A 25699-nucleotide genomic window follows, 5' to 3' on the forward strand; every position below is an offset into this window, starting at 1 on the left:
CAGGAAACTAGCACATTAAAAGAATCAGAAGGTTCATGAAACATTTTTGTTCGAGATCCTAAAAAGATTATAGTAATTGTGTATATAAGATTGACCAGACCGGTCACTGGTCAATCTTATATACAAAAGTACTATATGTATATATATGTATATATATACACATACATACATATAAAGACATATATGTATAGATATACACATATATACATATAAATACATATATATATATATATATATATATATATATATATATATATATATATATATATATATACATATATATAAACGTACATGCGTATATATATACATATGTATACATATACATGCGTATATATATACATATACATGCGTATATATATATACATAGATATATATACATACAAACACATATATATACATATACATATATACAAATATATATACATTTATATATATATATACATACATGCATATACGTATATATACATACATATATATTCACATACATAGACATATATACATATAACATAGATACATATATACATATATATATATACATATATATATATATATATATATATATATATATATATATATATATATATATATATATATATATATATATATATATATATATATATATATATATACAACCAGAGAATATATAAGCAATATATGAAACAAAGCGAACACCAACGAGTGCATCTTAGGGAGCGTCTGGGAAGAAAGTGAAATTAAAATGGGGTTGTTTCAAATGGTCAGCAAATTAGTATAAGGATGAAACCAATAGAGATAGGAAAATAAATATCTGCACAAATATACATATATAAGCGTGGAGCGTGATCTTACGCAGAATAGGTGTCCAAAATCCAACTTGTATTATATATCAAAAGGATTCAATGTAACGTTACCTTTACTTTTAATTTCAAGGGTTTAGACTCATATAAATAGACACACAACCACATACAGCTCGCATACGCAAACACACACAGAAAAGAATTATTTCACCTTTTTTTTAAAGTTTATTGATTTTTATATAATCAACAACATACAAGTCTTGCTCGTAGCAGAAAAGCCACTAAAATGGATACAGAGCTTCGAAAATTCGCTTTGGTCCTCTCGGAAAACGCCAGTCAATTTTACAGATATGAGGTCGGGTAGCCTTTAAACTTTTGTAGCCAAATATGCTATTATTGATAGCTTAAGGTGAGAGTTTCGAGAATGATTATTCTCTATCTTTTTCTCTCGCTCTATCTCACTCTAAACATATGCGTGCGTGTGTGTGTGTGCTTGTATGTGTGTAGGCGATCATGTGGCAGTGTGGTAAGACGTTCAGTTCCGAACCACATGGTCCTTGGTTCAGTCCCACTGCGTGGGTACCTTGGGAAAGTGTCTTTTACTATAGTCTCGGGCCGACCTAAGCGTTGTGAGCAGATTTTGTGAACGGAAACAGAAAAAGTGCGTGTGTGTGAGTTGTCACCCGCTGCCAGTTGTCAACTGTTGCTGGATAGTTAACTTTGTGGTTCGGTAAAACAGAACGATACAGCACGTGCCAGGCTTTGAAAAGAAGAAAAGTGCTGGAGTCAATTCGTTTGATTAAGATTTCTCAAGTCGTTTCCACCGCATGGCCGCAGTCAAATGATTGAAACGAGTAAAAGATAAAAGCTATATATTCTTGTACATTCTTAGATATACGCAGTTATATATATATATATATATATATATATATATATATATATATATATATATATATACTTGGAAATGTATGCATGCATATCTACACACGCACACATACATACATACATATATATATATATATATATATATATATATATATATATATGCATGTAGACACGCATACATATACTTGTCCATACATACGAATATGTATGTACATGTGTTTTATAATACGTTGAAGGTTACTTAAATGTCTCACTTTTCAAACTATGCAGCCAAAACGTTTGAAAAACATGGTTTTGAAGAAATTTCGATGTCACTGTCTATTCGCTTCAAGTAGCAATATTAATGAATGTGTAGAAGTAGAGTTTGTATGTGTCCACTGATGCGTATAAATCGTATGTTTCCATTGGTGTAATTGTTTATGTGTAGTCATATACTGCTATATTGCTAACGTATAAGCTGTCATGGATGCGAGTTGGGGTGTATCAGTGTTCTAATCATCGTCTTGTCTTCATGAACTTCTTTATTAGTGTGGGGCTAATTTCGCTTCTGCCCTTCACTGCACAGCCATCACCATCCCCATCATTACCGTCAACATCATCGTCGTCGTCGTCGTTGTTTTCATTATCATCACCCTTACGATCATTATTATTCTTACCATCATCACATCACTACCATTATCAACTCTGTTACCGCCATCATTATTATGGCGATTATCACTTCACCATCATCATCATCATCGTTGTTGTCTTTATCGTATTCGTCGTTTGTCGCTGTTTCCTTGTCAACACACTTGCACACTTCTTATGGCTTGATGCAGGATACTCAGCCAGTTCACTTTCTCTGTGCGACTCTCGGTACAGCAGCATATCTGGTTCGAAGGACTTTTCAATTTAAATGCATTGCATACATCTGCAATATATAAATAGAGGATAAATGGACATATGTATGTATAAACGTGAATAAAGAAAAGAACAAAAGATGTTTGCAACGCCCTACTTTTGGGCAGCGCCAGCGGAAAACTCGGGTGTTATGAGGTGCGTTCAAAAAGTATAATTGTTTTTCTTTGCCCGACAAAACTAATGTTAAGTGGGTAAAACCCGTTAGAGGGAAAGTTACCCCACACTTTATATATGCATTTATATGTGTGTGTGCTTGTGTCTGTGCGTGTCCATGTTCTTGTGTGTGCATATATATATATATATATATATATATATACACTCCATACCACCCTAATCGTTACAAAATTTGCGGTGGTAGGCCGCGTCAGTTTCGGGCTATTACGCGTAGAGTACAGACGTGTAGCGCCCGCTCGCCTGATTTTCGTTTTCGCACAAGATGATTAGACGCTTCCAGTAGAGATATTGCATCTAGTTTTGCCAAAAGGTTAATGATACTCAAGCTCAAACTATCTAGAAGATTCAGCAGGTCTTTGCTGATCTCGGGTCAAAAAGTCTTACGACAGCTTCAAATATGACCGTCTCTCAAGGCTAAACAAATTACACTCAGGCAGATCAACCACAAACCAAAACAATAAACCGATTGAGAATGTTCGGCTAATAGTCATGAAAAACTGTGGTGTAACAATCAAGAAAATTGCTCACAAAGTTGGAATAATCACAGGATCAGTGCATTCTATTTTAACGGAGGATATGTGCATGCGGAGAGTGGCGACAAAATTGGTCCGCAAGTTGCTAGTGGAGCAGAATAAGCAACTCCACATGAAAATAGCTCAGGAGATGCTGGGCTGTGAAAACTACGATCCAAACATTATAAAGAATATAATCACCGGTGATCGGACATGAATTTATGTTATGACCCAGAAGCCCATTTTCACTCCTCCCAATGGAAATATCCGTCATCATCAAGGCCCAAAAAGCACGACAATTTCGCGTTAGTTTGAAGGTAATATTAAACTATTTATTTAACTCCCGTGGAATTCTGTATCATGCATTCGCGCCAGAGGGCCAAACGTTCACTAAGGAATACGACTTGGAGGTTATACATCGCCTTTGTGATACTGTGCATCGAAAACGGCCGGATATATGGGCGGAGAAGAATTGGTAACTTCATCTCGGAAATAAGCCTACTCATTCTGCCCACGTAATCCAAGCCTTCCGAGTGAAGAACAACACACTGTTTGTTCAAATGACTCCCGATTCTCCCGCATTGGTACTGTGCGACATCTTGAACTTCTCGAAGCTGAAAACCATGCTGTGAGTGGAGCAATCTGAGTCGCTAGAGAACATTATAAGTAAAGCGACGCGAAGCTCCATCTCATTGCGGAGAAAACTTTCCAGTACTGCGAGAATTGTGTGAAATCTGAAGGAGTATTTTGAAGATGAATAAAATTTGTGAAATGCACAAAATGATTTTTCCTTTTATTTTCTATGCTTAAACATCGGATACTTTTTGAACGCACCTTGTAATCTTAACTACTTATACCTTTCTCTCTTACCTCATATTCTTAGCTCAAATCTACTACTGGTTCAGTAACTAGATTTCTCCGTATAAGCGCTTAATACTCTTTTTCTCTTAAACTTCTCCCTGGATACAGAAAATATGGCTAAAACTTCAATGACGATTAAAGAAACTTTTCACTAGCTGGTGTTGATTCATATACATATTGTAACACTGTAGAGGGAAACATTCTAATGTAACTGCTTTATGTTTAATATCAAACTACTTAAGATAATATATCTATATTCTCAAATGAATGAATCAAACGCTCGATTAGATTTTCGATTAGACGTATGGCAGAATGATCAATAATTTCTATGCTTATTGTATATTAGTAACCACACATGTTGTAGCAATTGGCAAGTTTCAAATAGCCATCACATTCTTGGTTGTAGTCTTGCATTAAGCTCATGTCAGCGTGTTCTGCGTTACCTACGTACAGTGCAGTGGAAAAATTATTAAGAATAAAATTACTTAACCATGGAAACCGTGCTGCACTAAGAATATATTACAAACTAACCATCGTTTTGGTTGCTTGTGTAATAGTTAATCGACATGGCTACGTGCAACTTTCTTCATACTGAACGAATCTTTCATCCTTTACTTGATAGGCACCACCTTCATAGGTTTTAGTCAAACGAATCACCCCCCACCCCCCCAAGCACTGGTTGGCCAGCGATGGCGGAGGAAAAGCACAAAGATATACACACAGATATATCATATAAATATATCTATATCTTTGTATTTATAAGTGTGTGTGCTTGTGTCTGTGTCTATGTGCTTGCATATATATATATATATATATATATATATATATATATATATATATATATATATATATATATATATATATATATATATAGATAGATAGATAGATAGATAGGAACACCATACCACCCTAATCGTTATCTGAGCTTAATAAGGTTTTCTGTCAGGAAAAGCAAGCAATATTAACGTAATATATTTTTACAAACCATGAATCCACCAACACTTTGCACTTTATTAGATAAAAGGCCAATTCAAAATACCGAGACTAAGATATAAAATTCCATAAACAAGCATAAAATGTTTCTATCTATTTGTGTGTGTGTATGTGCGTGTGTGCGTGCGTGCCTGTGTGTGTGTATGACGGTGCGTGACTGTGTGATTAGAGTGGTGTGCTCAGAATCATGAGGTTGTGAGTTCGATCCCGGAGTGGGCAGTGTGTTGTTATCGTTATTTCACGTTGTTCCCGTTCACTCAGCTGCAGAAATGAGATGCGATCTCACAGGTGCCAAGCTGTTTCACCTTTTGCCTTCGTTAGGATAACATCCGTGAAGGGGAGAGTGGGTACTGGTATGCATAGGTGATTGTTTGTCTTTCATAAACAACTTTGCCTGGACTTATACCTTGGAGGGGAACTTTTTGGTTGCAATCCCATGCTCATTCATGACCGAAGGGGTCGTTAGGAATGTGTACTACCAGTTAGTGAACAAACAAAAGAAAGTAGCACTCAACGCATTTCGTCGAAATTACACGTATTTAATAACAGTTTGGCTCAGCTCTCACTCTCTTTCTCATGCGCGTGCGCACAGTCAGTCACTCACACACATACTCACACACCTATACATACATATATGTATATACTAAGCGAACAAATTAAAGATAATACTACCCAACATATTTGGTTGAAGCAACATGTATTAAATAACAGGTTAGATTACAGCTTCTAGTGACGTAGTTTCGGACTGCATGAGATACGTTAATTTCATCAGATATTAAGAGGGTGTGCTCTATGCGACCACGTCATGTAGAGCTGAGTGAATTTGTTATTAGATACGTGCATACACACACATACGCATATATGTATTATGTGTTTGTTTTTGTCTAAATGGAGATATGTACCTCTATCTGTCTTTCTTCAAGCCACTATGTATGCATGTATATATGTATGTATGTATGTATGCATGTATGTATGCATGTATGTATGTATGTATGTATGTATGTATATGTATATATTCATGCATGTATGTATGTCATTATTATGTTTTATTTCGAGATTTCTTGCCAATAGAGAAAGAACCGGCTTCGAACCTAGATCCAAGGCTCCCTCATTGGAATTTCAACATCATCAACATAGTCTTTTGTGTGTATGTATGAATGTATGTATGCATGTTATCAATCAGTTTCATTTCTGTATTTCTTATCAATAGAGAAAGAGCCGGACTCTAACATAGATTCATGGCTCCTTCATTGGAACTTTTATCAACATCATCTAGGTATTTGTGCATATGTGTGTGTGTGCAGTATTTCGTGTTAGTGTATGCGCAGATGTGTATGTTTGTTTTATGGATGCGTTTTTATGTATATATGTTCATGTATGTATGTATGTATGTATGTATGTATGTACGGTTGTATACTTGCAAATTTGTATGCTTTGTTTTATGTATGTCTTCTCCTGCATATACTTTCATATCTAAATATGCTCATATATACTTAAATGATAAATTTCTGAAAAGTAATCAGCTTTCTCCTTCCTGGTTTTTCAGAAGCTTAATTCTCAAAAATTGGTATTTATGCAGTGTGTTGCATATACCATATGTATATATGTAAGCATGTACGCTATGTACGTATTAGATATGCTCATGTTCACTTTCCTTCTACGAAATTTCACTCAGAAGACAGTGGTGGATTGTATCTGTAGCAGATGTAAATGCCATGACAACTAAACGTGCGAATGATTTCATTGATGTTTAAGCTTTTATTAGTTGTAGGAACTTAGTAGTAAAAGATGGTATCTTAAAATGTAAACAAATCTATGCCTAGACACAGCCCTTGGATTGATAAACGGAATAATTTGCTTCACTCCATTTGGTGGTGAAAGTCACCTAACGACATACGAATATTTTTGTTCATTTCAGTGACAGTGAAAATAGGAATCGTGACAATAATTCTTAAGAAATGGCATTAATCTTTTAACTTTTTTTTTTCTTTTTCTCCATCAAAAGAAGTATCTACAACCAAAAATGCAAATTTTCTTTCCAAATTTGTTCTGCCGGCGCTATCTTCGTTTTATTGTTTGTCATTAATGCACTTACTTATCACGTTTCTATTAAAGTATTATCTATTTATATCACAATAATGCATATATACTCAAAAATTCTCCGGAGATAGTCGACATTATAAGTAAACCTATGGCACAGACATTAACCTCAACATACCATATGAAGAAACTTGGAGAAAGAAATTAGCAAATGTGAGATAAGTGAAGGGGATGGGGAATAAGAGGGAAATAAGGGAAAACGGTAACTAAAGACAAAATTTAGAAGAATAAAAAGAAAAGAACTATGAAACAAGGGACTACACAATCGATTCAATGTAGCTACAGCAGAAGTTGCTGGAAAATATAGGTGAGATTAGCTGAAGAAAGGAACCCTAAAACAAGTGAACGAGAGCACTGTACCGGCAGCGCAAAACCAAGCTTTGGCCACGAACTGGTGGGTGGAGGGGTCAACCTTAGGAATGAGCAAGTGTCTCCGCTCTGCCGCATCTACAATAAGGTGGATCAAACCATTGCCCATAACACGAACGAACGCCCTAGATTTGCACAAAACTATTACAAGTTGTGGTGACACGACCACATATCGAAAGTGCTACATTGGAAACCGTACGAAAAATGGGGGCTAGAGAGATACAAGACGTGGTATGAGAACAAACGGCAGAGAGTGGCAGAGTCAGAGACTAGTAAAAGTCTCTGGGATTTCCCAATCCAAATAGGTCAGCTGCTAGAGCATAACAGACTGGTGCACAAGGTGTTCCACATATGCTATATAGTTGATGTTGCATGCCCCTTTGACTCACGAAGAGTAAAAAAGGAAGGCGAAAAGATAGTTAGGTACAACGCTCTTAAGTGCGAAATAGCCTGGCTATGTAACATAAAGAAGGTGAAGATAGTGCCAATTATTGTTGGGTCAGAAAAAATCTAGAGGAATATAAAGGAAATCGGAATAGAGTGCCCAGTGAAAGTGTTACAAAAGGTTTGCCCCTTTGACACGGCCAGAATAATCAGGAAAGTCTTAGAGAGCTGAAAAGAACAAATTTGCATGGTACTGAAGGTGGTAAGCCCGCTACGTAAGCAAGACTCCAGGAGCTCCAAAAACCTGTGATAAGGAGAAAATAATAATAATAATAATAATAATAATAATAATAATAATAATAATAATAATAATAATAATAATAATCATCCTTTCAACTAAACGCACAAGGCCTGAAATTTTATTGGGGTGGGGTGGGGGGTTAGTCTATTATATCGACCTCAGTGTTTCACTGGTATTTAATTTATCGATCCAGAAAGAATGAAAGTCAAATTCGATCTCTGCAGAAGGTGAAATCCGAACGTAAAGACGGACAAAATGCTGCTAAATATTTTGACCGGCGCACTAACGGTTCTACCCGCTTGTATTCATCATCATGATCATCATCAAGAACAACTACAAAAAAATCAGCAACGTATATGTGATTATTACTGCCATGGCAACTAACCTGAAACTAGTCTCTGGATGCTGGCTTTGTTGGGTGGTGGTACTTATCTCCCCTGTTTGAAAACTTAAGGACGCAGAACACATGTTGTCACGTAGCCAACTAGAAACGGTGTTTCTTGGGGCTAAACAGCAGTAGCATTCTTCCCTTTCCTGGGACTGCCACATTATGTTGGCAACAAACCACCACTTTATCATGCTGCTACTGCATAACTCTCTCTCTCTGAGAGATTTAGAAATGGAATATTTCTAACAAACATTAGTGACTTCGGGATAAATGACAGCATCATAAACATCATCATGAACATTATCATCATCATCACTTTCACTAGCACCTGCTGCAGCAGCAACATAGTCGCTGTCATACCGCCATCTACGCAATAATGTTGCTTTTCTTTCCCTACACAGCGCAGCCCACCTACTACTACTACTAGTACCACTACTACTACTAATGCTTCAACCACTATTTATCACTATCACTACCACTAACACTACTACTGCTACTACTACTAATTCTACTACTACTACTACTACTACTACTACTACTACTACTACTACTACTACTACTACCACTACTAGTACTGATGCTTCAACCAATATTTATCACTATCACTACCACTAACACTACTACAGCTACTACTACTACTACTACTACTACTACTACTACTACTACTACTACTACTACTACTACTACTACCATGAGAACAAAACCTCTACCACCACCACCAACACTCCATACGATAATTCTACCATCGCTGCTTTTACTGCTGCAGCTACAACTACCACTACTACAACAGCTACTACTACTACTACTACTACTACTACTACTACTACTACTACTACTAGTACCATGACAACAAAATTTCTAGCATCACCACCACCACTACTAACGATAATTCTACCACCGCTGCTTGTGCTGCTGCAGCTAATACTACTACCATTACTACTACTACTACTACTACTACTACTACTACTACTACTACTACTACTACTACTACTTCTTCGCCCACTTCGTGATCATTACCAAACATTGTTAACCGTCACAAAAGATGAAAGTGTAAAAAAAAACAAAAAAAAATGAAAATAAACATGTAGCATTGAAGGCCAATATCGGAACAGACGTTCTCAGCTTATTTCACGAATACCACCGAAGGCGTAAACTGTAATAATGCAACCACCACCACCACCACCACCAATACCACCACCACCACCACCACCACCACCACCAACAACAACAACAACAACAACAACAACAAGTATACCGCCGCCACCACCTGAGCAGGGACAACGACACCAATAGCAAGATCACGAAACAAATTCATCATCATCACGAACAACAGAAGTGATGACAGCTTCATGTTTAGTAAGAGTCATTAACAATGACAGCATCAACATCAGTTTCAACATCATCATCACGATCAACAATAACCAGAATCGATAACGTTTATAATAGTATCATCATTAGTATCACTAAATCATTCTCAGCATCATAGCTAACATTATTGTCCTCGATGTCGTCGTCGTCGTCGTCGTCGTCATCACCACCACCGCCACCATCACCGTCATCGACATCCTCGTCATTATCCTCACCACTTCCACCAACACCGCCACCGCCACCACCATCGTCATTATCATAATTATTGCCACCACCACTACCGCCATCCTCCTCCACATCCACTCCATCTCCTCCTCCTCCACATCATCATCACCACCACTAGTAACAGCTGTAGCGGCAGCAGCAGAAGCAGCAGCAGCACTTGTAGAGGCACAAGCAGCAGCAGTGGTGGTACCAGCAACACCGACAACAACTAAAACAATAGCAACAACCATTAAGATTAATGTGAACCTCTTCAGTATCACTATTATTATCATCACAGTTATTATAATCATCGCCATTATTATTATTATTATTATTATTAGTAGTAGTAGTAGTAGTAGTAGTAGTAGTAGTAGTAGTAGTAGTAGTAGTAGTAGTATCATTATTATGTTTTTTTTTCTTCTTCCTTCAAATTTTTTCCCATTTCTCGCCGAGTGTTTTCCGTACACCTAGGGCAGAGAAACGGTGTATGCATTCCCAATTTACACACGCAAATTCATAGGTAAAACATGCATTTAAGAAAAAAAAAAAAAAATCATGAATGGATGTTGTTTTCACAGCGATAATGCACTTCTTAGTACATGAGTCGTTCCAGTTAACACGATTTTTTGCACCTCCTGTAGAGATGGTAAGCCTGGTATCATTTTCAAATAGATTTCAGTACCTTTTTTTTTTATCATTCCTAGAGATCCTACAATCACTGGTATGGTAGTCGCCTTCAGGTGCCACATTTTTTCAATTTCTATTAGCAAGTCTTTATATTTACTGATCTTGTCAAATTCTTTCGCCGCTATATTATGATCACAGGGAATACTCAAGTCAATTAATAAACACGTCTTTTTTTATGATAATATCCGGTTTATTAGCTTTTATAGTCTTGTCGGTATGTACGGGGAAGTCCCAGAGAATCGATACATTTTGTCCCTCAGTCACAGCTTCAGGATGGTGTTTATACCATTTGTCAGCGCTTTTGATTTTATAATGCTGACATATTGTCCAGTGTAAATACTGGCCAACTCTGTCATGTCTTGCTTTATATTCTACAGGTGCTAACACTCTACACCCTGAGATTAGGTGGTCTATAGTTTCAATCGCATTGTTACAAAATCGGCATTTTGGGTCAGCTCCATTTTTTATCACATTGGCTTGGTAGTTCCGGGTTAATAAGCTTTGGTCTTGAGCAGCTAAAATGAAACCTTCACTCTTTGCTTTTAGCCCTGAGCTTCGTAACCATTGACGCATGTGCTTCTGGTCGACATCAGCTTGTTTGCTACGAGCCACATACTTGCCATGCAGAGGTTTCTGTTCCCATCTGCTAGCTAATTTTTCATGGGCTTTTGTCTTTGCAATTAATTTTATTTTCTTTGCAGCAGCAGTTGGCGCATTTCCTTCAACCTGATCAAGCTGGTGGGTATCTAAGAGTTCGGTAGCGAATTTTTTGCTCTCTTTCAGAATAGAGTGAAGTCTTTTCGGTCTTTCATGTTTTTCAACAAGTTTCAGCATCCAATCGTTGGTTGTTTCAAGGTATTTGGCCAGTCCGATTGTGGTGGTTTTGTACGTAAGTTCAAGCTGGATCAAGCCTCGACCTCCCTGAGCTCTGGGGATTATCATTATTATTAATATTACAATTATTATTATTTAGTATAGTGGTAAGTATCCCCGCCTGACATGCGGGAGACCGGGGCTCGATTCCCCACCGGGGAGGCAACTATTTAAGGGCGGTGCATCAGCATGGCCGCAGCTCTAAGCTGAAACTATAAACAAACAAAAAAATTATTATAATCATCATCATCATCATTATTATTATTATTATTATTGTTATCATTACTATTATTATTATCATCATTATAACTATTATTACTCCTTCGTAACACAGTGTAGGTGAAAATGCACCGGAGTCTTTAGTCTTCTTTCAAGTCACAACAAGGACCTCAGACAGATAATACTTTCCTTAAGATGTGCGCTGTACCCAATAAGGATGCTTTTTTGCAAGACAGCAATCTTGCATTGGATTTCCAGTTACCATAAGGAGTTTTGAACTTTCAAAGTGATTGAGACCAATACTCCAGTCACCACTGGTATCACGTTTATATTACCCTCACGCATTCCATACAGTCTTGCCAGTTCCACTTTCAATTCGGAGTACTTGGTGATTTTTTTCAACCTCTTTACTTACAAAATTCATGTCATTTGGTAGGGCGGCTACATCAATGATCTGACAGTAATTGTCTCTCTTATTCAATATGACAATATCCAACCGACGGTGTTCAATTACATGATCTGTCTGAAAATTATATTCCCAGAGTATCGTTATTTTTCCATCATCCTGCCTAACTTTATTTGTTCTATGCTCATACCAGTTCACTGTTAAATCATATTGTTATTTACAGCATAAGAACTAATGCAGTTACACAAACATTTTATCGTGGCAGAGCTTGTATTCTTTTGTGCATGGCTCTCACATCCACTTACCTAGTGGGTCAAATTTTCCACACTTTTTCCACAGAATCTGCATTTCTGGGTGTCAGAAGTTTTATAGATGTTATACTTCACTGAATTGGTAGCGTGAGCCTGGCCGTGTGCAGCAATGATCAGGATTTCGGTGGAACGCTTTAAATCCCCTCGCTCAAATCACGCCCACGACGCTGTATTATCCTTTACGTCCTGTGTATTCCTTTCAAACTGTCCATGCATTCTCATTTCAAGGTCTTCTTTTCTCTTCTCCTCAGCTCGTTGGTTACACTCTTTTTTGCCCATCATTTCATCTGCATTTACACCCATATCTTTCTGGGCATATTACAGCAGGTCTTCATTACTATTTATCAAATACTTGGCAAGCGTTCTCCTTTCACGCCTAAAACAATGGTCTATACTAATTAGGCCTCTGCCACCATTCTTTCTTTTCATATACAGTCTATTTAGGTTTGCTTTAGGGCGTAGCGCACTATGCAGCGTCATCAACTTTCTTATCCTTCTATCCACTGTTGATATTTCCTCCTTAGTCTATTTGAGGATGGATGCACTATATCTGACCTCCGCAACTGCCTAGATATTCATTGCGATAATCAAATTTTTGACATTGAGGTTGGATTTCAACATCATTTCACCCTTTTTGATACGTCTCGCTGACCTTGACTTTCATTTCTCTGTGTAGAATGTCATCCAGCTCCAAACTCCCTAAATATCTATACCCATTACCGTCAGGTTCACCCATGATCTCTCCTGAAGGTAACCGAAATCCTCTGCAGGCTGCTTTCTTTCCTCTTTTCATATTAAGTACTGAGCATTTGGTAATCCCAATTCCATACCGATGTCCTAACTACACTTCTAGATTGTTTTGGTTAAAGAATCTATCTGTTTTTCAAATTTCCCAAACAATTTCAGGTCATCCATAAACAGAAGATGGTTCAATGATGGGCCTTTCTTCCCACATCAGCAACCCATTTTAACTTTCCTAAGTGTCATTGTTATGGGTATTAGTGAAATTACAAAAAGTAACGGACGAAACGTGCTACCTTGGAAGATTCCCCCACTCTTTCATGCTATGTATTAGAGAATCTGTGATGTTGTCGGCAACACCAAACATTTGCAGGCATTCAACGATCCAAGAATGAGGCACCATATCATATGCCTTCTTACTGGCAATCCAAGCCATAGACATGTTTGTATTATGTTTTTTACAATGCCTCAAAACTGTTTTATCGATGACCATGTGATCCTTGGTACCCTGAGAACTCTTCCTGTAAGGCTTTTTGTTCCCTTAGCAGTATTTCTTCTTGTGCCAGAAAAGTGTATGTCATTGTTGCCACACATATTCCAGTGAGTATCTTCCAGATTATGTTTAGGCATACTATGGGACGGTAGTTTGCCACAATATTCCCCTTATTCTATCTTTCATTACAAGTGTTGTCCTCCCAGTCACCATCCACGCGGAGACTGTACCTTTCTGGACACACTCGTTCAATTGGGATGCTTGTCTTTCATGCACAGCGTGGCATCCCTTCAGCCAGAAGTCATGAATCCCATCTGGTCCGGGGGCTTCCCAGTTAGGCGCTTTTCTCACTTGTTCTTTCACATCACCCGTGCTTATGACAATATTCCTTTGTTTCTTTCCTCCTTGTAATTATGTCTTGATAGTTCCTATCCACGTTGCATCCCCTTCATGCCCCACATTGTTTCCTTATAATCCGCTCCAGAACTCCTTGGCTTGATTTGCATCAGAAGCAATATTTTCCCCATTGTTTCCTTCTAAAGTTCTGAAGAATAACTTCGGGTTATGTTGTTGTTATTACTATTATTATTATTATTATTATATTACCATTATAATTATTATTATCATTATATTACCATTATTATTATTATTATTATTATTATTATTATTATTATTATTATTATTATTATTATTAGTAGTAGTAGTAGTAGTAGTAGTAGTAGTAGTAGTAGTAGTAGTAGTAGTAGTAGTAGTATTGTTATTATATTATTATTATTATTATTATCATTATTAATATTATTATAACTATTTTATTACCGTTATTATTATTATTATTATTATTATTATTATTATTATCATCATCACTACTATCATTATTAATATCAATATCATTATCAGAACAACAGCACGATAACTGCACCAGTGTTATTGTTGTTATTATTATTATTGACAGTGTTACCCGAATAATCATTGAACATTACGAAGAACAGTATTAAGAGTAGCAACAACCAGAACAACAATAACTGAATTTGAAACATTATCGACAGCATTTTTTTATATTAAAATAAATTTCATCATCATCATTGCCGTTACCATCGCCGTCGGCATCATCATCATCATCATCCTCAACATCATCATCGTCGTCGTCGTCGTCGTCGTCATCATCATCATCATCATTAACTTCATTAAATATCATTGATATTATCATAATTATCATCATCGTCATCATCATCATCAGCAGCAATAGCATCCTCGTCGTTGCCATTGTGATCATTAATTTCTTCCTTTTTTTAAAAAAAATCTAGGTGGCGCTTTAAATACAACTGTAACCTTATAGTTAATTGAACTGCAGAAACAATGCTACAGGACTGATAAAATCACACCATCATCATCATCATCAACGCCATTCTAATCATCATCGTCCATCATCTTCATCGCCATCTCCATCGCCATCATCGTCATCACTGTTACAAATCGTCACCACCGTCTTCCTCCACTTCCTCCTTCTCCTCCTGCTCATCATCATCATCGGCGTTGCCGACGTCGCCGTTGTCTACGCCGTCATCATCTTTATCATCATATACCATCATAATACCATCGTTGTCATCATCATCATCATCATCATCATCATCATCCATGTCATCATCACCATCGTTATCATCATTGTCACCATCATCATCATCATTATTTGTTGCTATGTACGAACACTGTAGTGAAAAATTGATGGACCAGCGAAAAACAAATGCAAGCCTAGTAAATATATGGCTTCAATAATACCAACGTTGATATTAATAATCCATGTTACTATAAGCACAAGGCCTGAAATTCTGGAAAGTGGGATTCCCGATTACATCGATCCCAGTATCTGGCTGGTACTTATTTCCTCAACCCCGAAAAGATAACAGGTAAGGTCGACCCGGCTGCATTTGAACTCAGATTATGAAGACAGACGACACACCACTAAGTATTTCGCCCGGCGTCCTAACAATTCTGCCAGCTCGCCGCCAAACTTTGATATTGATAATAATGATTGTTTCTTTATTGGCGTGAAGAACCGAAGAAAAAAGCAAAAGACGATACAACAGAGAGGATTTACGCAAAAGACGATACAACAGAGAGGATTTACGTATAGTATGTGTGAAGAGTATATAAACAATAATAATTAACAATAAGAATTCGAACAAAATGTTCCCTAAATGGTTGGAAGACCCAGCAAGGGACAACCTACAGACGCCAGTCATCCTGGACATCCTGAAAGCCAAGATCACTTCTAGCAAACAACCCTCTCCTCTCCATTCTTTCCGGCCTCCTGGAGCATGCTCACAGCAGACCCATTCTTACGGGCCATCCTCACCACATTCACCTGCCTTTCAACAAATTACTGGGGTACAGCATTTGCCTCTCTACTCTCACTTTTCTTCATCTACCACACTACCTCTTTAGCAACCACTAGACAGAGGGACATTGCTTGCCCTTCCCCGCCAAAAGAAGGTGGCGTGGCTATCTTCACGATGGGGTCGGCCGAAAACCGAATCCGTCCTACACTTGCCAACAGTTATTTGACAAAGCTTCACAAGTCGCCAATGCCCTGATATTGAACGAGTGCATGTAGAACAACTTCATCGCCCTTCGCACGTTCAATTCCATCTAACAGAAATCAGTGCATGTAGGGCTTGTCTCGAACCGGCAGAGTACTCTGGTAGCATTGCTAGGCTAGGCGTATCCAAAAATTATGCATCAGCCACGGCCCAAAAGTCCTCCGGAAAAGATCGACACCTAAACATTATCCGGAATGTCATCATTATCGCTGGCCACCAATCACCTATTGAACTCCATAATTTATTATCCCTGAACGGATGAAAGGCAAAGTCGACCTTGTGGGTATTTGAACAGTATACAATGGTTAAAATGGGTGGGGATGTGAGAGATGTAGTCCTGCGGATACGGGATGACCTCTACAGATAATCGAGTAACCCCACTGTCCGTGCTTTCCCTGAACATTAAGAGGAAGTTCCCTTTCCGATTTACAGGTCTACACTGAGAGAGGTACCATCCTCTCTTGCTATTTTCACAACTTTCATCCACCTTTCAATAAACTCCTCGAGAACAGCACTTCCCTCTCCGCTCTCAATTTCGTTTTCAAATGAAACCTGAAGGAGTTAATGAGGGCCCTACCAAAGACGAATGTATCTGTCCTCATGCTTTTCAGCCTTATAATGAACAATGAATACATTAGTATCAATACAGTAACATCAACATAGGTCTACCTTTTTAGTGGAATTTAGTCCGACCAATAATTCTCTTCATAAAGAGAAGTGTTAGCCAAGATTTCATTAATATCTTTTTTATAGCCTCATTGAACAGAATTATTCACTCTCTCCCCCCCTCTCTCTCTCTCTTTCTCTCTTTAAATCCTTCTTTTAAGTATAGAGAAGCGTTTTCTTATATGCGTCTCAGAAATATAACCCAGTGAGTTGATGGAACATTAACAGAAGATATTTGCTTTAAAAACATTTTATGTCTAAGAAAAATTATTGAGCCATTGAAATATAGATAGAAGACATAGTATAGAAAGTGTCTTCGTGCGATATCACCATCATCTGTCTAAGAAAATGTTGAATTTGGTGGCATACATTCCTCTATAAACAATTTAAAGTTACATTGCTTAGAACTTAATATTGATTTCATATAAGGCGGCGAGCTAGTAGAGTCCTGAGCATGCCGGGAAAAATGCTTAGCGGCATTTCGTCCGTCTATACATCATCAGTTCACATTCACCCGAGGTCGAATTTTCCCCCTATCGACCTCGCCGCCTTCACGTAAATATATATATATATATATATATATATATATATATATATATATATATATATATATTAATAGTTATCGCCAAGCTATCATGGCAGTCCAGAAAAATAGGACGAATGCTGCCGTTGGTTAGCTCCAAGAGGCCATTGCCACTAGATAGCCATGCGACACACGAACCTGTGTCCATTACAACCATTGAACAGAGAGGTCAGCTGCTTCCCCTTGCTGATCTGGCATCTACAGACTAGTTTCAGGTTATTTACCCTTTATCAATGTAGAGCAGCCGAACAAATCGAAGGATTGACAGAAACACGCACAGACACACACACTCTCTTATTCTCTCGCTCGCATCTTCTTTCTTTCTCTCTCTTTCTCTTTCTTATCCTCTCTCTCTCACTCTGCCTTCTTCCTTTTCTCCTTCACCTTACTCACTATCTTTCTATTTCCCTCATTCTCTCTATTTGTTCGCTCTTTCACACTCTTCCTCACTTCGTCCTCATTCTCTCACCCTTTTTTCTCTCTCTTTCTCTCTCTCACTCGTTTGCTTTTTATCATTTCTAACGCAACTTTAGTATGTTGTTTTGGAGCTAGGTAGTTGCAAGCACTGTTGCCTCCTTTAGTGTGCTAAAGACATTAAACTCAGCAACAATTTCCTCATCCGTCTCTTTCTTCCCCTCCAGAAGGACAATCTTCTAGAATCATGTCCCTACAACTTGCGCTTTTCCTCTAAGTACTGATTTGTGATGTTCAAGTAGAACATTAACAGTAAACTCTTGCCGGTTCCGAGTAACCCTGCGAAGGTCATAACCACCGCCTTTTTCTAAAGATCTTGTAAATAAAGTCACTGGAGAGTTTATATTTCATCTTTCACTGCAACTATGGTCATGGTGGAACACCGCCTTGAAGGGTTTTGGTCGAAGAAATCGACCCACTACTTACATTTCAAAGCGTAGTCTCTGTTAAATCAGTCTCTTACGTGCACGTAAACAAACCAACAGCAGTTGTGAAGTCGTGGCGGACTAGAAACGCACGCACACATATACACCTAATACATATACGCACAAACATTTGAACCATATGTATATATATATATATATATATATATATATATATATATATATATATATATATATATATATATATATATATATATATATATATACGACGGACTTCCATACATTTTCCGTCTATAAAATTCACTCGCATTTCTTATTTGGTTGGATTAGGTCTATAGTAGCAAAGACTCTCCCGGTGTGCTATGGAAAGTACTGAACCCTGATCCATATGATTGGGAAGAAAATTTCTTAACCACACGGCCACGTCTGCCTTTATAAACAGAAGAGTTACAAGAGATTATGTACAATATATTAGATTCTTTTACTTTTCCCGGTAAATCAATTCGTTGAAATATTCTACGAACTCTCCTATAGGTTAATGTTTGCTAACCAGCAAAAATATTCTCCTGCTATCTAATCTTAGTTTATAACAATTGCACTAAATATCTTTGGTGTTTATCTGTTGGTGCACATCTTCACATTTTCGTTGTTGTTGTTGTTTGGCTATGCGCCAACTTTCAACTGTTCCCCCACTGACAATCGCATTCTTGTTTCAGACAAAGTAAGTACACAAATATCTAACCTGCACCACCTTTTATAAACACGGTAAGGTATGGTTAGGGGGATGTTTGGTTGATATTTCTTGCAGGGCAAACATTCACATAGAAATACTCACATTGGGATGTATGAATACTTGTGAGTATGTATGTTTGTGTGGATATAGTTGTGTACAAGTATGTGCATGTTCCTTTGTGTACTCGAGTGCGTATGCATGTGTCTTTCATATTCATGCTTCTAGCATCAAATCAAGATGTGCTGCTCTCTTAAAAGATTCTTGTCTTCTAGAAATTTCTAAGTTAAATAGGAAAGAGAAAAATTTCTCCCGTCAGCGTATATACAATAAGAAAGGAACATGTGATAACTACTACGGTAATAAAACATAATATACATATGTATATATGTGAGTGAATGAGTGAGTGAGTGTGTGAGTGTGTGTGTGTGTGTGTGTGTGTGTGTATGTGTGTGTGTGTGTGTGTGTGTGTGTGTGTGTGTGTGTGTGTATGAAGAACGAAAGAAATAAGAGGTAGTGAACAGGTGTGGTATTCAAAATTTTATCGAACATACACACCTTTTGCTAACATACCGAAACAATTACACAACAAGTAGAAATATTATACAATCATGCATTTACATCTAATCATTGTTCCGTCACAAATACAATTCTGTGTTGAAGTTCCAATTATTTAGACTTTTCGCCGCTATGCAAATGATCAAACCCCACAGGCTATATAAATCGCTAACAAAACATCACTTCAATGATTTCTGAACAACGCAACCCCTCTATCAAAACCAAGAAGTGAGAAAGAAGGAGAGAAAGAGAGAAAGAGGTCATATATTTATATCTTTTTTTGCCCAAATGATTTTTGTCCTAACGATCGCTTGCAATCAGACGATTGGCCTTCCTTATTGATTATATTAGTTTTTCTGTTTTCCTTTTTTCTCCCTATCCCACCTCCCTCTCTTGTTATGAAATTATTTCAGCATTTTGGTGAAACAGTTGAATGTTCTATAAAGTTTAATGCCATCTACAACTGTTTTCACTCTTGAAAGGAAAGGCAGTATATTCGAATGTATAGAAATGTACTTTAGTGTTAGTAATTTTCTCCATTCGTTTGGTATTAAGAATAGAAGAAAACAATATTGTCAACAAGTGTAAATTTGAAAACTTACATTTAGTATTTGGTAAGTTTTTCACCCTTACAACTGAAAGTGGAAGACTATACTCGAACGTATACAACATCTCACTCGCCATGCTGAGTGGCAAATGTCTTGGAACTTTTCTGGTGACGACTAGGGTATCATTAAACAGATATAATCCAAGAGCCTCTGTACATTGGTAAATTCTGAAAAGAAATTGAAAGAAAACACGAAAAAGTGTGTTATTTACAACATAAAGGCAAAAATAAATATGCACACACGCACATCGTTACGATGATGACGCGGCCTCCGGTGAATCTGATCAACGGAACAGCCTGCTCATGAAATTAACGTGTAAATTACTGAGCACTCCACAGAAGCGCATACACTTGGCGCAGTTCCGGGGCGAGTCAGCGTGACACAGAATATGACAAGGCAACGGCGACGAGATGGCAGAATCGTTAGCACGCCGGGCGAAATACTTAGTGGTATTTCGTCTGCCGTTACGTTCTGAGTTCAAATTCCGCCGAGGTCGACTTTGCCTTTCATCCTTTCGGGTCGATAAATTAAGTACCAGTTACGCACTGGGGTTGAGGTAATCGACTTAATCCCTTTGTCTGTTCTTGTTTGTCCACTCTATGTTTAGCCCCTTGTGGGCAATAAAGAAATAGGAATATGACAAGGCTGATACAAATCACTTGCGCCAGCTAGGATGACGGGAGAAACATAAGGTAAAATATCTTGCTCAAGGACACAACATGACGCCGAGTACCGATCTCTCGGAAGCCAAATATCCAAACTACTTCGCCAAACGCACACACACACATACACACACATATGCATATATGTATGTATACAGGGCTCTGGAGTCGGTATCGGTGTCGAGACATTTTTTGTGTTTTAAGAATAAGAGTCGGAGTTGGTGAAAATCGGCTAACTCCGACTCCTCAAAAATAACATACTGTTTATTTGATAAAAAATATATATTTTATTTAATTGTTTTATAATAGAGCATAATCAAACTAAACAGCAATAGAAGCGACTGTAAATATATTCAAATTAAGAATTAGTTATTCACTATAAATTACATTTAGAATTAATAATAAGAAAATTGCGCAAATTTATCCTTTGAAAAACAGGCAAATATAATCGACTGCATCACAGCAAACTGTAATGAGTGTAATCTGCAATCACGTTGAGTGAGTCGTGAATTGCGTCAGTTGTAAACATTACTTTGGCTGATGCCAACGGTTGCTTCTGCACGTATTGCATCATCTTTCAAATTGAAAGCTGATGCATTATGTGCACAAGGGACCTATGAAGTTTACATTTTAAGATTGTTAAATGAAGTCTTTCAATCGAAAAGAACTAAATTAAGAGTAACTTTTATGCATGTATTCTTCCACACACACACACACATATATATATATATATATATATATATATATATATATATATATATATATATATATGTATATATATATATATAAAATGTTTCGTAGGTTTATGAAAATAAAATTGTTAAAAGAGAGTAGCATTCAAGGTTTCTGCACAAATTGTTCAGTTACCTTTAAAAACATCTAGAAGATACTGGATAGTAATTTACAACCATAATTTTATTCCGTTTCTTTCGTTTTTAGTGTTAAAATCTTGAAGAATTTTTTTTTTCTGTATTTCCAGTATAATTCTTTGGTAAATTTATAGTTTCACACCAGACTCAATTTCGGTACTAAGTTCTTTTTCCGCGTTTTTAGGGGATGGGTGCAATCGTCTTCACCTCGTAAGCTGACGGAAATGTATTCTTTCCGCGGAAAAATGGAGGGGTGGGGCGAAACCTCGGAAATTCCCTTTCCCGGACCCGTCTCCCGCGTTTTTTGTTTTCGCTGCAATCGTCTTAATTGACCTCATACATATAATCAGTGAATTTCATTTATAGATTGTATATTCTAATTAAAACGTGTATTTTGGGTTGTTCGCTAGAATTGAGAGGATTAGCAAACGTCGCTTTGTTGTTCCTCTGACTGGTCAGAAGCGTGACAAAGCGACATTGCTTCCACCGATTCAAAATGCATCAAATCTGGCACAGTTATCTACAGTGATTCTTGGGTGGCTTACAAACATATACAAATTGGGTTATCAACATTACATGATAACCGACAAAAAAAAATTGTGTTGATACTACACATGCACACATACACACACAAAACATCGAAGGTTTTTGGTGAGATTTAAAAGAATGAGTGAAAAGGTCCACGTATTCGTTCAAACTATCTACACCAGTAACTTTGCTATAGAAAACAAATACAAAAATTAAAAATTGCTGCACCAATTTTTTTTTATCGTGGCAGGAAAATCTTTTATACCGGTCCAAGATCGCCAGTAAATGATCGATTCCAGAAAAAATCATGAGAGAGAAGATATACAGGACTGCCCTAGGATCCGCCGCACCTCTCTGTTTTCCACGGACAAAATGCATTTTCTAACCATTATGAAATAAATTAAGACGATTGCCACGAAAAACAAAACGCAGGGGAATTTCAGAGGTTCCGCCGCACACCCACTTCCTCCGTTTTCCGCGGTAAGAATGTATTTCTGACAGGTTACGGGGTCACTAAGACGATTGCACCCCAAAAAAAAAGCCGTGGGGAAAATTATTTAGTAGCGAAATCGCGTCTGGTGCGAAACTACAGATTTATCAGTTCTTTAATATAACTGTAGCTTCAATCCTAACTTTTTGTGGCGATATATAATATATTAATAAATATTACAGTAATTTAACATTGCTTAATGTTAAGTACTAACTGTAATTTATGCGGTCAGTGTTTTTGATGTTTGATTTTTTTTTCCTGAATTAAATATTGTTTATATTACCATTTATGTTGTTGATGTTGACAGCCCCTACAATATGGAAAGAAAAAAACGCAAATAGCTAAATCTGCTAAATCTAGTGTAGTTGAACATTTTACTATCACTGAAGATAAAAAATATTTTGAGTGTCAATGTATGGTTGATGGAGAAGATAGTGATAATGATGATACTGGAAAAGTTTGTAACAGCAAAGTAAGTGCTTATAGAGATTCAAATAAAAACGCTCCTTCAAGACCAATTAATTTAAAAAAAAAAACATTTAGAGCGCTTCACTCCAAAAGTCTTAGAAAAAGTAAATGAAAAGGATAAAACAAGCGTAAATGGTCCACGTGCACAAGGAGCAAAGGCTGGCACTTCAACATCACTTACTGGAATATCAACTGCAAATCAAACAAGTGTTACAATGTTCTTTACTTCTGACAAAATAACGATAAGAATGACTGCAGAAACATTTACGAAGTATCTTATTGAATTAGTTGTACAAAATACCATGTCTCTTAGTTTATTTTTACAGCCAGCATTTCTTCAACTCAGTGGTGAAATGGCTAGAATGTTTGATGTTTCATCAGACAGGCAAAGTATCAGAAAACTTGTTGTTAACGAAGCAACTGCAAAAAGCGAAGAATTGCAGAAAAATCTCCAGGGCTGGTACATGTTTTTGAAAATGAGGCAGCTACAAGGCACAGAGTGAATTATTTTGGAATAAATGTAAGATTTGTTAACGATGATGGTAAGACTGTGACAAAGACACTGGATGTTAAAGGCATCAAAGCAAGTCATGATGGTAATTACCTTCAGTCCTTTCCTTGATAGAATATGTTATGAAAGAATATCAAATTCAAAAGAAAGAGGTTATCTGCTTTGTCACGGATAATGCATCAAATATTAAGAAATTGCTGATCATGAAAGAACTACTGTAAATCTCGAAGAAGAAGAAATAAAAGAACTATCAGAGGAATCGGATAACACTCTTGATGTTGCTCTCTCACTTGCTGAAGAGGCTTCAAAAAGTTGCCAAATACGGCACATTCGCTGTGCAGTGCACATCTTACAAATTGCTATAATGGATTGTTTCAAAGATCTGCATGAAGCAACTGTGATTAGTAAATTAAGGCAAGTAGCGATAGCTGCAAGAACACACAAGATTGATGCTATAATCAGAAGACGAGCTGGAAAAGGAGCCATACTTGATCAAGAAACCCGCTGGGGTAGTACTTATATGATAGTAAAAGGTAGATTGAATTAAAAGCTGACCTGGAGGATATTGATAACCCTGCAATATCATTGAGTGACATACAATGGAACTAGGCAACTGAATTAGAGGTAGAAAAACCTCTTGTTCTTCCATATGCCGTTATCAAGAATCTACAAGCTGTAGATTTCACTGCAATACAGTAACTGTGGGAATGGGAAAATTTGATATTCAAGCATAGTAGAATAGGAGGCTTAATTGCTTATAGGATAGTAACTTCTATGAAAAGAAGAGAAGCTCAATTGACAGAAAATGAGATATTGCTGTCTACAGTGTTCGTTGATCCAAATTCTGTTACATGACAATCAAATTACTAAAGCAAAGGAAACTCTCTGCAATGCTGCTATAGAAATAAAGGGACTATCACCCATCTTGTCAGAAATGCAAAATCCAGACATTCACAATATTTCAATGGAGTCCGAGTCTCAGTCATCATCTTCCAATGACGGTGAGAATTTTGGTAAGTATCTAGAAAGACTGGCAAAAGAAAAAGCGAAGACCAAAAACAAAAAAAAAAACCTTTGGATAGAAATGAACCTGTCAATATTAAGTTTTAAAATTCAAAGAAGAATTCCATACAGCACTGAAAGAGATAGAGAAATATATCCGTTCATGTGCAACACCACTGATAGAACTTACTCAAAGTTACTCTAAAATCGTCAGAGAAGCAGCTAGCACGGTGACAGCTATTCTTCCTGCTCGAGTTAGTGTGGGAAGACTTTTCTCTGCTCTAAAACATGTCAAGTCAGATCTCAGAGCTTCATTAAAGGAAAATGTTGCTGATGCTATTTTATTTCTTAGGACTTGAAATTAAATTTATGATTTCTCTGAATTGTTCAGTTTTATGCCAAAGGATGTTTTAATGTTTAAAATAAACTTACTTTTATTTCTATTTTATTTACATTTATGCTATAGGAATTATGAAAGATTTATAAGAGCTTTTGTTACAAATACGCATTGGCTTTTTCTTTCAATAAAATAGCATTAAAAATTCAATCTTTCAAGCGATCCTCATTATATACTTGGTAGTGATGAAATGCCATTTTGGTTCATGACTGAATTGAACGATGATAT

At 37.0% G+C, this 25699-nt stretch overlaps 1 protein-coding gene across 2 annotated transcripts in view; it reads right to left on the reverse strand.

Annotated features, from left to right (window-relative positions):
• Positions 1 to 1753: 1753 nt before the first annotated feature.
• Positions 1754 to 25699, reverse strand: part of LOC106873511 (epithelial cell-transforming sequence 2 oncogene-like) — a 146125-nt gene continuing 122179 nt past the window's right edge. For both annotated transcript variants that reach the window (XM_089363759.1, XM_089363758.1), the window contains 2 exons: positions 20539 to 20711; positions 1754 to 2571 (listed from right to left, as the gene is read on the reverse strand). In XM_089363759.1, coding sequence (XP_089219885.1) covers positions 2444 to 2571; positions 20539 to 20711 — 301 coding nt within the window. In that variant the 3' untranslated portion in view covers positions 1754 to 2443. The remainder of the gene's footprint in view (positions 2572 to 20538; positions 20712 to 25699) is intronic.

Source organism: Octopus bimaculoides, chromosome 15 (assembly GCF_046866305.1).
Source record: "Octopus bimaculoides isolate indiv1 chromosome 15, ASM4686630v1, whole genome shotgun sequence".
Taxonomy (NCBI): domain Eukaryota; kingdom Metazoa; phylum Mollusca; class Cephalopoda; order Octopoda; family Octopodidae; genus Octopus; species Octopus bimaculoides.